Source organism: Hibiscus syriacus, unplaced genomic scaffold, assembly GCF_006381635.1.
Source record: "Hibiscus syriacus cultivar Baekdansim isolate YM2019G1 unplaced genomic scaffold, ASM638163v2 tig00003721_pilon, whole genome shotgun sequence".
Lineage (NCBI taxonomy): Eukaryota > Viridiplantae > Streptophyta > Magnoliopsida > Malvales > Malvaceae > Hibiscus > Hibiscus syriacus.
Genome location: NW_024061981.1, coordinates 2110595 through 2122797, shown reverse-complemented (window position 1 = coordinate 2122797; position 12203 = coordinate 2110595). Strand labels below are relative to the sequence as shown.

The following is a 12203-nucleotide window of genomic DNA, read 5'->3' as shown; positions in this document are numbered from 1 at the left end:
CGCCTCACCACCTGCACCATTGGACTCATTATCCTCGTTCGTCCAAAACCCAACCAGTAGGTTACCTTGTCGTCGCCGGTTTTGTCCATCCACTGTCAGTGAGCTTTCCGAACTCATTTTAGTCTATTTAATTGAGTTATTGGTTGATTGTTGGGTTTAATTTTGGTTGGAAATGGTGTGTAGCTTCTTGTGGAGTAATCAGTTGACCGCCCCCAGGCCGTTGTTGTTGTCACGCGCCACCACACTCCGTCGTACGCACGTGGGACTCGTCTCACAGCTTTGGTTTCTTCTAGAAATGGTTCAGGTTAAAGCCGAACCGACCTAACCCGGTCTGAACCGACCTAACACGGTCTGAACCGGGTTTGTTTGAATCGAACCGAGTCAACCAAGATTGAGTCAACTCATCCGAGTCAACTCATTCGAGTCAAGTCCTCTGAGTCAACTCATCCGAGTCAACCTGTTGAAGTTGACCCATTGACTTTGACAAAAAGTCAAAATTTTTGAAAAGACATATTTTATGTTTTTCTTCGTCCTGAGTCCGAATTCGAAGTCTGTTTCCCCAAATTCAAACCCAATAAGTTGTTTTTTAGCATTTCACCTTCTGATTCGATCCGTTTTCTGTAATTAAGCCCTGTTTCTAATGTAATATCTGTTTATATGTATCCGAGATATTATTGGACATTGTATTCAAGTTTGAGAGTGATCGAATTGAGTTTAAATGTTCGATCGGTGGAGCACAGAAATCGAGGTAATACATTACTACCTTATGTATTCTTCATGGAACATGCTGGCATTGGTTAATGCATAGATGAATAAGTTTTGTTTCTTGTGTGTAATTAATATATTTCTAAACTAGTTCCAAATACGATGAAATATAACTAAACTGAATAAGCCTCAGATTACACCTATAGGACACTAGAAGACTGATAAGAAATAATTTCAGGTTGTGGTTAACTGATAAAGCAATCAACCTCAAAATATTTAAATTCTAATTATTTTCGCTAAAACGTTTAATATCGGAATCACATGGTTAAGAAATTAAAAAAAATGTCCCTGAAGTGTAAATGACCCAAAGTACCTCCAAGCCCTGGAATGACTAAATACCCTCAAGCTCCTAAATGAATAAATCAACCTCGAATACCAAAATAACCTGGAATTTCTATTTCCTGAGCGAACACCCGAAGACTAAATTACCGAATGTACTTTACACGTCTGAATATCTCGAAATGACTATATTATAAAACCAAGTTGAATTGAATGGAAGTAATGTATGTATCCGAATTGTGGAAACGACCGAATTACTCTGGAAATTCTGAAGTGACATGAATAAACTTGAATACTAAATAACCTAATTACTCTCAATGACCTAGAATTAAGAGAATGACTTGGTCCATTGTTTTTTGATTTTTTTTTATAGATTTATTACTCTTAATACAAGTCCGAATGTGATCAAAGAGGGTATCCATGTCCCAACACAGCTTAATGCCATTGCAGATACAGTTGGCTAAATAATGCAGTTTCCGGGGCTACTTCCTCTCAGTTTTATTGTCTTTTCCTCTTCGTTTTGTTTTAGTAATTGACCATACAGGAGACTGACGCCCACTTCAAATACCTCTTGCATTTATTTATGATTGATATTAGAAAAATCATCAAGAAAATGAGATATTTTCATGAGGGACTCAAAGCTATATGAAAACATTTTGTATATATGTTATTTTATTGATGAAAATTAAAAGAAAATAAAAATAAAATTAGGGTGACTCAAACCTAGATCATGGGTATAGACACGCGTAACCATTGAATTAAATTTACTACTGATTCATGGTTGATAACATTTTTGTATATATGTAATCTTATTGATTAAAATTAAATGAAACAGAAATGGGATCAAGAAGGTTCAAACCTGAATTTTAAATGTATTCCACTTAGATTTAATAATCATTGGAAACATTCTATATATAAGTTAATAAAATTTATTTTTTTAAAAATACAAATAAATTTAAAGAGATTCGAATTTAGTATCTCTGTGTAAACACAACATTTGGCTACTAAAATAAATAAATTATTTATTTTATTTATGTTATAAAATGTTCTCTAGACTTATTAAAATCTATTATTATTTTATAATGTATAATGATTATTTTATAACTGTTTAATAAATATAATAATTATTTTATAATTTTTAAGATTTTTAATATAAAAAATTTGTTTTAATACAATTTATTGATTATTTATGTACTTTATCTTTTAAATAAATTACAGTTTCTTTCATTAGGAAATGAACTTGTATGGATTTATTTTACTATTACTCGATTCTAATTCAATAAAATCTGAAACCAAACACTGGATCCGAAGCGGTTGTCGGTTTTATCTGTTTGTTTTTTCATTTTCTTGCTCTGGTCCCCTACGTCTTCAGTTGTATATATGCACTTGCTTCTCAATAACATTATATTCCAACCACCATCATTTGTAACAAAATTTTCTCGCACACCAAACACTCGACCGAGAAAATGGAGATGAATAATGACCACCAAAAGCCTCATGCAATCGTGATTCCTTACCCTCTCCAAGGCCACGTGATCCCCTCCGTTCACCTTGCCTTGAAGCTCGAAACAAAGGGCTTCGTCATCACCTTCGTCAACACCCAATCCATCCACCAACAGATAACCAAATCCCAACCCAATCACTCGGATACTTTCGGCGACGACATCTTCACCGACTCTCGTAAATCGGGTCTCGACATCCGTTATGTCGTCGTCAATGATGGGTTCCCGCTGGGATTCGATCGTTCCCTCAACCATGACCAGTACTTTGAAGGTGTTCTGCATGTCATGTCGGCTCACGCGGATGAACTCGTAGGTGAAACAATTAAAACAAACCCTCCTCCGACGTGTTTAATAGCAGACACCTTTTTTGTTTGGTCGTCCATGATATCCAACAAATATAATTTGGTTAATGTTTCCTTCTGGACGGAACCAGCTCTGGTCTTCACTCTCTATTACCACGTCGACCTCCTCCGAAAAAATGGTCATGTTGGCTCTCTTGATACGTATTTTATTTGTCGAGATATCAAATTTAAGCATGGTAAATGTAAAGTTCAATCCATATGATTAAAAATCTTTAAATAAATATTATTTGTATTCACCCTAATTTAACAAAAATAATAAAAAGTTAAACTCATTTATAATATAGGATAATTTGTATTCTTATGTTACAGATCTAATTGCCTTTTATCGGCAAAACTTTCGAGATAATGTTCTGGAAGAAATTAATTCAAGAGATAATGCACTCCCCAGATTAATTGCTCAAATAGGGTGAAATCCATAGTGTTGGTCGTAGGTCGCCATGTCTTCCGGGCGACCTACTACGTGGCCGTCTTCCCGACGAACTCACAGAGAGAATGAACGTATTGCATGGCACATGCACGTCCCAACACATAGGTCGCCATGCCCTCCGGGCGACCTTGTAGGTCGCTATGCTCTCCAAGCGACCTTGTAGGTTGCCATGCACTCCGGGCGACCTACCCTTGCTCGCTCGCTCGGATGCCCTCGCATAGCTCTCTCTAATGGCCTCGAATGCTCTCGCATTCTCGGTCGGATGGCCTCGAATGCCCAGCGTGTTGGGACGTGCATGGCACATGCAATCTCTCGTAGCTCGCCGGGAAGACATGGTACCTAGTAGGTCGCCCGGAAGGCATGGCGACCTACGGCCAACACTGTGGATTTCACCCTATTTGAGCAATTAATCTTGGGAGTGCATTATCTCGTAAATTAATTTCTTCCAGAACATTATCTCAAAAGTTTTGCCATTATCTATGAAGATTACTTTTTTTAAAAAATAGTGTGGGATTAGCGATGGATACAAGTATTGTATATGGTGATTACGTGTCTATCTTATAATATGAATTTTTATATTAATTATTTATTTTATTAATAACGTGTATCTTGAAATTTTATTTTCACTCACTTTATAAGAAAACTTTTTATTATATATATATATATATATCAAATCTAAAAAAAATATTTTTGGACTTCTTGTTATATAAATTGATTATAATATATTATTTGTTAGAAAATTTTCTTAATTATTAATAATACACACTTACCCCATAGATAATCGTGAAGATACAATCGATTACATTCCGGGGATTGGAGCTATAGAACCAAAGGATTTAATGTCATATCTGCAGGCATCCGATACGACGACAGTGGTGCATCGAATAATCTTTAAGGCCTTCAAGGACGTAAAGAATGCAGATTTCATCATCTGCAACACCATACAAGAGCTTGAACCCCAAACAATCTCAGCCTTGCATGAAAAGCATCCCACTTATGCAATCGGACCCATTTTCCCAACCGGCTTCACCAAGAGCGTCGTGGCAACGAGCCTGTGGTCAGAGTCTGACTGCACCCGGTGGCTCGACACGAAGCCTCCTGGATCGGTTTTATACGTCTCGCTCGGCAGCTATGCTCACGTCAGTAAAAATACTATCGTGGAAATAGCCCAGAGGCTTTTGCTAAGCGGGGTGAGTTTCATTTGGGTGCTTCGCCCTGGTTCCATAAACTCTGATGAAACTGATGTTTTACTCGTTGGATTTGAAGAAGAAGTCAAAGAGACGGGTCTGATGGTGCCGTGGTGTTGCCAAATTGAAGTGATATCACATCCGACGGTTGGGGGGTTCTTAACGCATTGTGGGTGGAATTCTATACTCGAGAGTGTATGGTGCACCGTACCTTTGATTTGTTTGCCTTTGTTGACTGATCAATTCACAAACAGAAAATTAGTGGTTGATAATTGGAAGATTGGAGTTAATGTTTGTGATAACAAGCAGATCAAAGCGGAGGAGGTGGCAGAGACGATCCATTGCTTGATGAATGGGAAATTAGGGGATGAATTAAGGAAGAACATCGAGGTGGTCAAAAACAAGTTAGAGAATGCATTGTCGACCGACGGATCATCACAAGTAAGCTTGGAAAAGTTCATCAGTGATGTTAAGATCAAAACTCAAGAGAAATGTGCGTCTGCCATGTGTCAGCAGCTCAACTCATCAGCCAATCATGGTTAAGTTATGCGTAATAAATCTTTGTTGTCGTTGTTGTAAAATTATCTACAACAATTCTTAAAAATCTATCTCATTACACCTAAAGAAATTATCCCATTGCAAGGGATACCTTAATTCAACATTCAACAAGGCTACTTGTCATTAGAAAGTCATCAATGTTTTTAACGATTTTATTTTTTCAATTATTAAAGCATTTATGATAAAATTAAAAGGGTAAAATTATTTAATGGATCACCCACCTAATTTCGTATTTCTGTTTTGATCATACAACTATTTAGGACCATTCAACATAGAATTTCACAAACCCAACGTACTCTGAAGCGTCAACACCACCTTCTCTTACCTCAACTTTTGACCATTTGGGTTCTTATATTAGGGTAAAAGTTGCCACTGGATCATATGCTTTATAACACCTTGGAAAAGAGTTGGAATTGGTTTCATACCGACTGTAAAACATTTAAAGAAAGAAGATAAGTTGATATGAACCCGGTTGCGAGTTTCAGAGTCATATATGACATTGTCCGATAGTTATTCTAGTAAGAAACTGATTCCGCAAGGTTTGAACTCTGTAATTGCATAAATCAAAAATGTAAAAAGGAAAGGTTATGATAATAAAGATAATGAAGGATTGAAAGGAATGTGGTTGTTTGAAGATAATGGAAGAGTGATGGATATTGTGGTGAAATGAAATTAAGGAAAATTGGGGAAAATATAGTGGTGGTGGCATGGGCTTTGTAGGTTTGAATAGGATGGCGGATTGTGACCCGCTATCTATATGGAGCTAAGAACCAACAATATAAAGTGATGAAATCGAAGTGGTAGAGGGTGGAACGTGACCCACTAGCTATAGAAGAGCTAAGAACCAACACTATAATCAATTGAATGGATGAAGACCACAAGACAAACTTGAAGCCAATAAAGTTATTCAAAAGAACTAGAATGGAAGCAAACTCTCAAAGAGGATTTATATATGAAAATTGTGTCTTTACAAATGATCCTAAGGTGCCTATTTATAGTATTTCTAAGCAACATATGAAAGGTCACAAACAAACGAAGCATTCTCATCAAATAAGAAATAAAGTGCACTTGAACGATTTCTCTTTTCTCATCTTCAAGTCTGATCGAATATTCTAGATTATTTGGGGATGAATCTAGACAATTTGGTCCAAGGGGTGAAGGACTCTTGGGCTGCCTTGTCTTACTTTCTTATGAAAAGAAAAGGGGATGAATGTAGACATTTAATGAATGTAGAAATCCTTGCCCTCCATAATGAGGTGTCTCTTCCTATTCCATTTTTATCTTCATCACTAAATTGTCTTAATAAGTGAATTAAACCAGCCTTCATTGCATGCTCCCTTGAAGAATTTGAACAGCCACTTGAATTGGATGATAAAATCAGCTTTGAATGCCTTGAATAGGTGAGTAAAGAAGGCCTTCAATGGGTTGAAGTTGAGAAGACTCCTCCCTTGGTTCAAGCTTCATCCACATGTCCATGCACCTAGACACAAAGGTAGGTCTTATTCAAACTTTAAATAAAAACATGCACGAAACAATTACAATTATAAACTAGTTTGATTAATGAACTAGTTTAATCAATGAACTAACTTTATTCAATTAACTTGCTGAGTTAAATGAAGTAGTTTATGAACTAAATGCATGAATGAACTACTTCCCTGAATGAACTACTTCCCTAAATGAATTACAAGCTTAAATGCAATGCATGCTTTAATGAACAACATACTTATTAAATGCTATGAATATTTATGCAAACTTTAATTTCTCATGCAAATTAATTCATGCATAAGTAAAATAAAACATTCCTCCATTGTTGTTGGCTTTTCTCCTACACGTTTCAAGCTTGACATAAACAAGTTTTTCATGGCTGTTTGGAACTTCTTGACCCTTGCACGTGTAGTGGGCCCACTTGAATATTCTTTCGGGTCTTTGCTGCAAGGAATCACATCAGAAGACCTCCTATGAGGTCAGGTCATGTACTCGATCGATTCCATGATCTTTAGGACTACGCCAGTGTAGTCCTCCATGATCTTCTAACTCTCACTCGAAAAAGTTTGAATTTTGTCTAATGAATCTAATCACGATTACGACTCAAGCACTGACTTAAAATTTTGCGTCATTACATTTTCGTTTTGAATTAATCGATACATGAAACCCTTTTTCTAATGGTATGTGTTTCTGTAAAATTTATATGTGTACGGTACTCCTTCAAGTATAAAGACAAAGCAGATAGTCTATTCACAACAATCCAATTTGGTGCTATTTTTTTTTCACTTTCACAAATATAGATAAAAAAATGTTACATCAATATTAAGAACCATTGAATTGGAAATGATGATCAGTTATTTTTCTTAAGCTTTCTAGGCTAGTTTCCAATGCGTAGAATATCCTGTAATTCTCGAGGCCCACAAGGAAGACACAGAGCCCCCTTTTGCTGGAATCCGTATTCTTCCCGAGCCAGTTCGAGTAGACTAAGGATTGCCGGATTCGATAAGTTGTATAGTTCAACGACATACCTCTGTGTTTTCATTCCCTTCACTGCAAAGACCGTAAAATATCCTTCCTTAACCCTTAACATCATCTGGTACTGCTGGTGTAGCCACCTCCGGTTCTCCATCAAACTCAACCCCGTTGAGAGCTGGTCCTCCGGATTCCTTGACCCAGTGACCCTTTCGCAGTTTTCGAAATAAGGGTGTAAACATCACTAAAACCTCGTTTGCTTCCTGTTATGTTCTTGGTATGAAGAATCTTTAAGTGTACTGTTATGAGTTTCTTAGGAATGCATACTCTTTTTGCCTAGTCTGCACGGACATTTATACTACCAAAGGCTATCTTGTACAGTTACATTAACAGACATGAAATACTGGCATGGTAACATGTTAATCTCACTTTCTGTAAAGTTTTCAAGCAAGACAAGTTCTTCAAAACTTCTTATTGTTTTGGCTCAAACTTGTTGACCAAGAAGCACAGAGTTTCTTCATACTTAATGATTCTACGAATCTGAACCCAGTGGTAATGCTACATTTCTAGTTATGGTTTTTCTTTTGTAATAACCATGGCAGCCATAATAATTGTTGATTTTTTTTTTAATGTCAAAAACTGGCCTTTTGCTGAGTTGAACGAACTTGTTTACTAAGAGGAGACTATGAATGCAAGGGATATGTATTTACAAGCTCTTACGACCCAAATATCTGTATAATCTTTATATAAAATTATTAATTGAACTTGTTTCTGTCAACAGGCATTTTCGTCCCGTCCTTTTTATATTATTATTATTATTATTATAATTATTATTAATAAATAATAAATATTTACAAACCGGAACCCATTTGACCCGATCTAGAACCTAATAGCAAAGGTTTCCCACACTTTTCCTCCAACCGTCCAAGTGTTCCACTCCAACACTGCCATGCCGCCGCCTCAGTAGAAGACTCCAGAAGAAGCAAGGAGAACCGCACACCTCACTCCCTATGGTGAGTCACCATTGTAGATCCGATGACTCACCAAAATGAACGGTTGTTTGAAGCTTTCCGAGGCCTATAAAAAGCCTTGAAAACCTACAAAAAGAAACATCAGCAAGAACGGGAAGAGAGCAAGCAACACCAAACGAGTAAGAAGCAAAAGAAAGGAGAAGAGATCTTACCTCATTTGAAGTTCAAACACCATCGGAAAAGTGATTTTACCGAAGAGAAAATCTCAGATCTAGTCCGATTGACTATCTTTTAACGAAAAAGAAGTTTGGATTTAGGACGAGGGAAAGTCGATCTACGATTTAAGCTATTTTGATTTTTTCCATCCGTGAATAGTGATTGGAATAGTGACCGACGACGTGAATAGTGACTGGCCGGTGGTCGGAATAGTGACCAGCCAGTGGTCGGCCGATAGTCAACCGGTGAACGAAGCTTCATCCAATGAGGGAGTTTAGAGAGAAGGGAGAGCTTCTCTCTCTTTAGAGAGAGAAGTAAAATAGAAAAATGAGAAAAAATGAGGGAAAATGACCTATTTTGGTTTATTTATACCAAAATCAAAACTGCGTCGTTTTGGAGAGGGAGTGTCTGTATAATTTCAGAATTGGTTTAACCCCGTCTTTATTCTGTAATCTTCCATTATAGTCACCAAAATCAGGTTTCTATATCTTTTAATTTTATCTTCGCAATGTATTTATTTTTATTTTAGTCACTACGAGTATAGTTACATATATTTAAATAATATTTTAGGATTATTTACACTTTTAATATATATATTTTATAATATTTCGAATATTGACAAATAATTTATATATTTTTTAATTTTATCCTATATTATTATTTTGGTTATTATTTAATTGCAATTTTATTTTATTATTACTTTTTATGTTTAAATATATAAAATATAGTACTTATTTATTATTTTTTATTTTAGTCACATATGTGTATCCTAATAATATATATATTAGTGTTTAAAATAAAATAATATAATGAATAGAAAAAATAATAATAATGACATAAAGTAATATCATTATTAAAAGTAATAATAAAAATTAGAAAGTGGAGCACTATAATTTTGGTGTTCCATTTTAAAATACATTCCACTAAGTTGTGTCCACATTTTTTATATATTTTTTAATCCCATGTTTTTATTAATTAATTATAATATTTCATTTTTAATTTTTTTTGAAATATGTATTTTATTATCTTAAATTTAATATTTTTAATATTTTCATATTATTAGAGGATTATTTACAACTATAGTACTTTGCATATTAAGTATTTATTAATAGTAACCTAAAATTTTATTATTTTTAATCATTAAATTTATTATGTGTGTTTGAGTTATTTTATTTTATACAATAAATTATAAAATATTTTTCTTAACTTATTAGGAATTTATTTTAAATAATTTGTTGGTATAAAATAAGATCCTTAATATTTTTATGGGATCATAAATTGAAATTAAATACAAATTTGTTAATTTATTGCAAAGACATTAATTAATAAACAAGGTATCAATTTTGGGCATTGTAAAGGTGCTAATCATTCCCCACACGTAACCGACTCTCGGACTCATTTTCTGGTAAGCAGACCCTTTTTGTGTTATTTTAATATTATTTTTAAAAATTTTATTAAAATAACATAACATTTTTTGTAACCAATTACACCTTAATAAAATGATTGGTGGCGACTCTACAAATTGTGTTTTATCTTATACCAGAAGAAAAATACTCACTTTTTCGAGACGAGATTTAGAAAACAACGACACTTGTTTTCGCCGGGCGAAATACCGTCTCGACAGCTTGGCAACTCTGTTGGGGACATTTTTTAAAGAGAGTCAAGCTGTCAGTTTATTAATTAATTGTTTTTGCAATAAAAATTATAAATTTGTTTTAATTTTGTTTTAATTCCTTGATTATTTTAATAATCATTTTCTGTATAAATAGTTGTACTAACTGGTTTGCTATTGTTTTCAGGTTTAATTATATGTCTTTATATTGAAAGAATAAATTTGTTTGTTGTACATTATTTGTTTCTTTAGATTTAAAGATTATATTTGTGTGTTGTACATTATTTATTTCTTTAGATTTAAAGATTATATTTGTGTGTTGTACATTATTTATTTCTTTTTATGTTTTTCCTCACACACTATGCACTGCATTCATAACATGAGCTAAAACCCCGCTCTATCCTATTTAGTTTGAATAAGAAAATACTCCCTCGTGTGGTTTTCACCTCCGTATGGGATAGGGGACCTTTCCTTGAGCTCACACCTTATGTTCCTCGTGTGTTTTCACCTCCGTATGGACATAAGGAAGTGTGTTCCTTCGAATTGAACTCAATCCGAAAGTTTGTAATGGACTAGGATTGAGGGCTTGGTAGTCCAAGGGGACACCAACAAAGGACACTTCGTTGACTCTTTTTACCTTAGAGCCAAAACCCATCATATAATAAAGCCTAGAACTGGAATCTAGGTGGAGCCTAACCTGATTGAGTTTTATAAGATTAAGTACACAAGGAAAAGCATGTTGATTCTTAATTTACTTAGTATTGCTTTATTTTCCTAATAAATGCATGCGAACTAGAAATCACGCGGTTAGATTTATTTCTCCAAATAAAGCATGGAACTAGAATGCATGAGGTTAGGATTTTTATGATATTACTACCTAATTTTCCTTTGTTTGTTTTTTTATCATTTTCATTATGCATTACATTTTTCATACCATGGTGGTAATTCATGATTGATGTTCATATAGAAGGCTAGAAATATAGAACGAAGAGTCATACATGAAGTAGAAAATAATGCAGATGTATCTGTAATATGTTTAAAACTTCGTTTTAGTATAAAAGTTGTTCTAAGGAATCAGTTCAGTATCAACACCTTTTTGCATACATGCATTTACATGGCACAATTTGCATTCTTATTTTTGCATTTCTCCATTTTTTACAATTTTATTTTACATTCACATATTTGCATTTGCATTCGTATCTTTATGTTTGTATTTACATTTTCATTTTTACATTTGCATCTTTGCATAGTTATATTTAAAGTTTTAATCTTACATCATGCATTTGCATTTTGTTTCAAACTATTTTACATGCATTTAATCATAAAAATATGGGAATAATTCGTGGAGGATTTCATGACAGAATTCCGAAATCAAATTGGAGCTAACTTGGTCTTCCTAGAGAAGGATAAGAGTCATGAATAAGATTTTAGCAAGGGTTAGTAGAATCGAGAAACTGTAAGAGCAATTTATCAAGATTCAACAAGAAATGACTAATCATGCAAAATAGTTCCATGATGATTCAAAAGAACAATTGACCACGTTAATGGACCTGATGAATGTTGTGATACATGGAGAGAAACCCTTAGAGGATCCTGCTGTGAAGGTTGTGAATAAGGTTCTGAATAATAATGATGAGTTCGATGTGATATTGTTTGATGATCAAGAACCTATTAGGGAGCATGATAATTCAAGACAGCTTCAAGATTTGGTCCCAGGGGGCATTGGTGAATTAATGGTGAATGAAGAATCAATGAAAGAAAAAAGTTCCCTTGTGAGAGATAAGCTTTACCAAAGAAGATGGGCATAGAAAAGGGTCAAATGCTGATCAAGAAGAAAAAGAATATGAAGGGTTTTCAATTCCATCCT

The 12203-nt window shown here is 34.4% G+C and overlaps 1 protein-coding gene across 1 annotated transcript; it reads left to right on the top strand.

Annotated features, from left to right (window-relative positions):
• Window positions 1–2516: 2516 nt before the first annotated feature.
• On the top strand, window positions 2517–5065 carry LOC120182509 (UDP-glycosyltransferase 86A1-like). The gene is made up of 2 exons (XM_039187477.1): window positions 2517–3084; window positions 4113–5065. Exons 1-2 carry the CDS (start codon window positions 2517–2519, stop codon window positions 5063–5065), a joined length of 1521 nt encoding a protein of 506 aa, XP_039043408.1.
• Window positions 5066–12203: the final 7138 nt, after the last annotated feature.

Coding starts and splice junctions, on each gene's coding strand:
- LOC120182509 (XM_039187477.1), top strand. CDS start 2,517: ATGAATAATGACCACCAAAAGCCTCATGCAATCGTGATTCCTTACCCT. Junction 3,085..4,112: donor AGATATCAAATTTAAGCATG/GTAAATGTAAAG, acceptor CTTACCCCATAG/ATAATCGTGAAGATACAATC.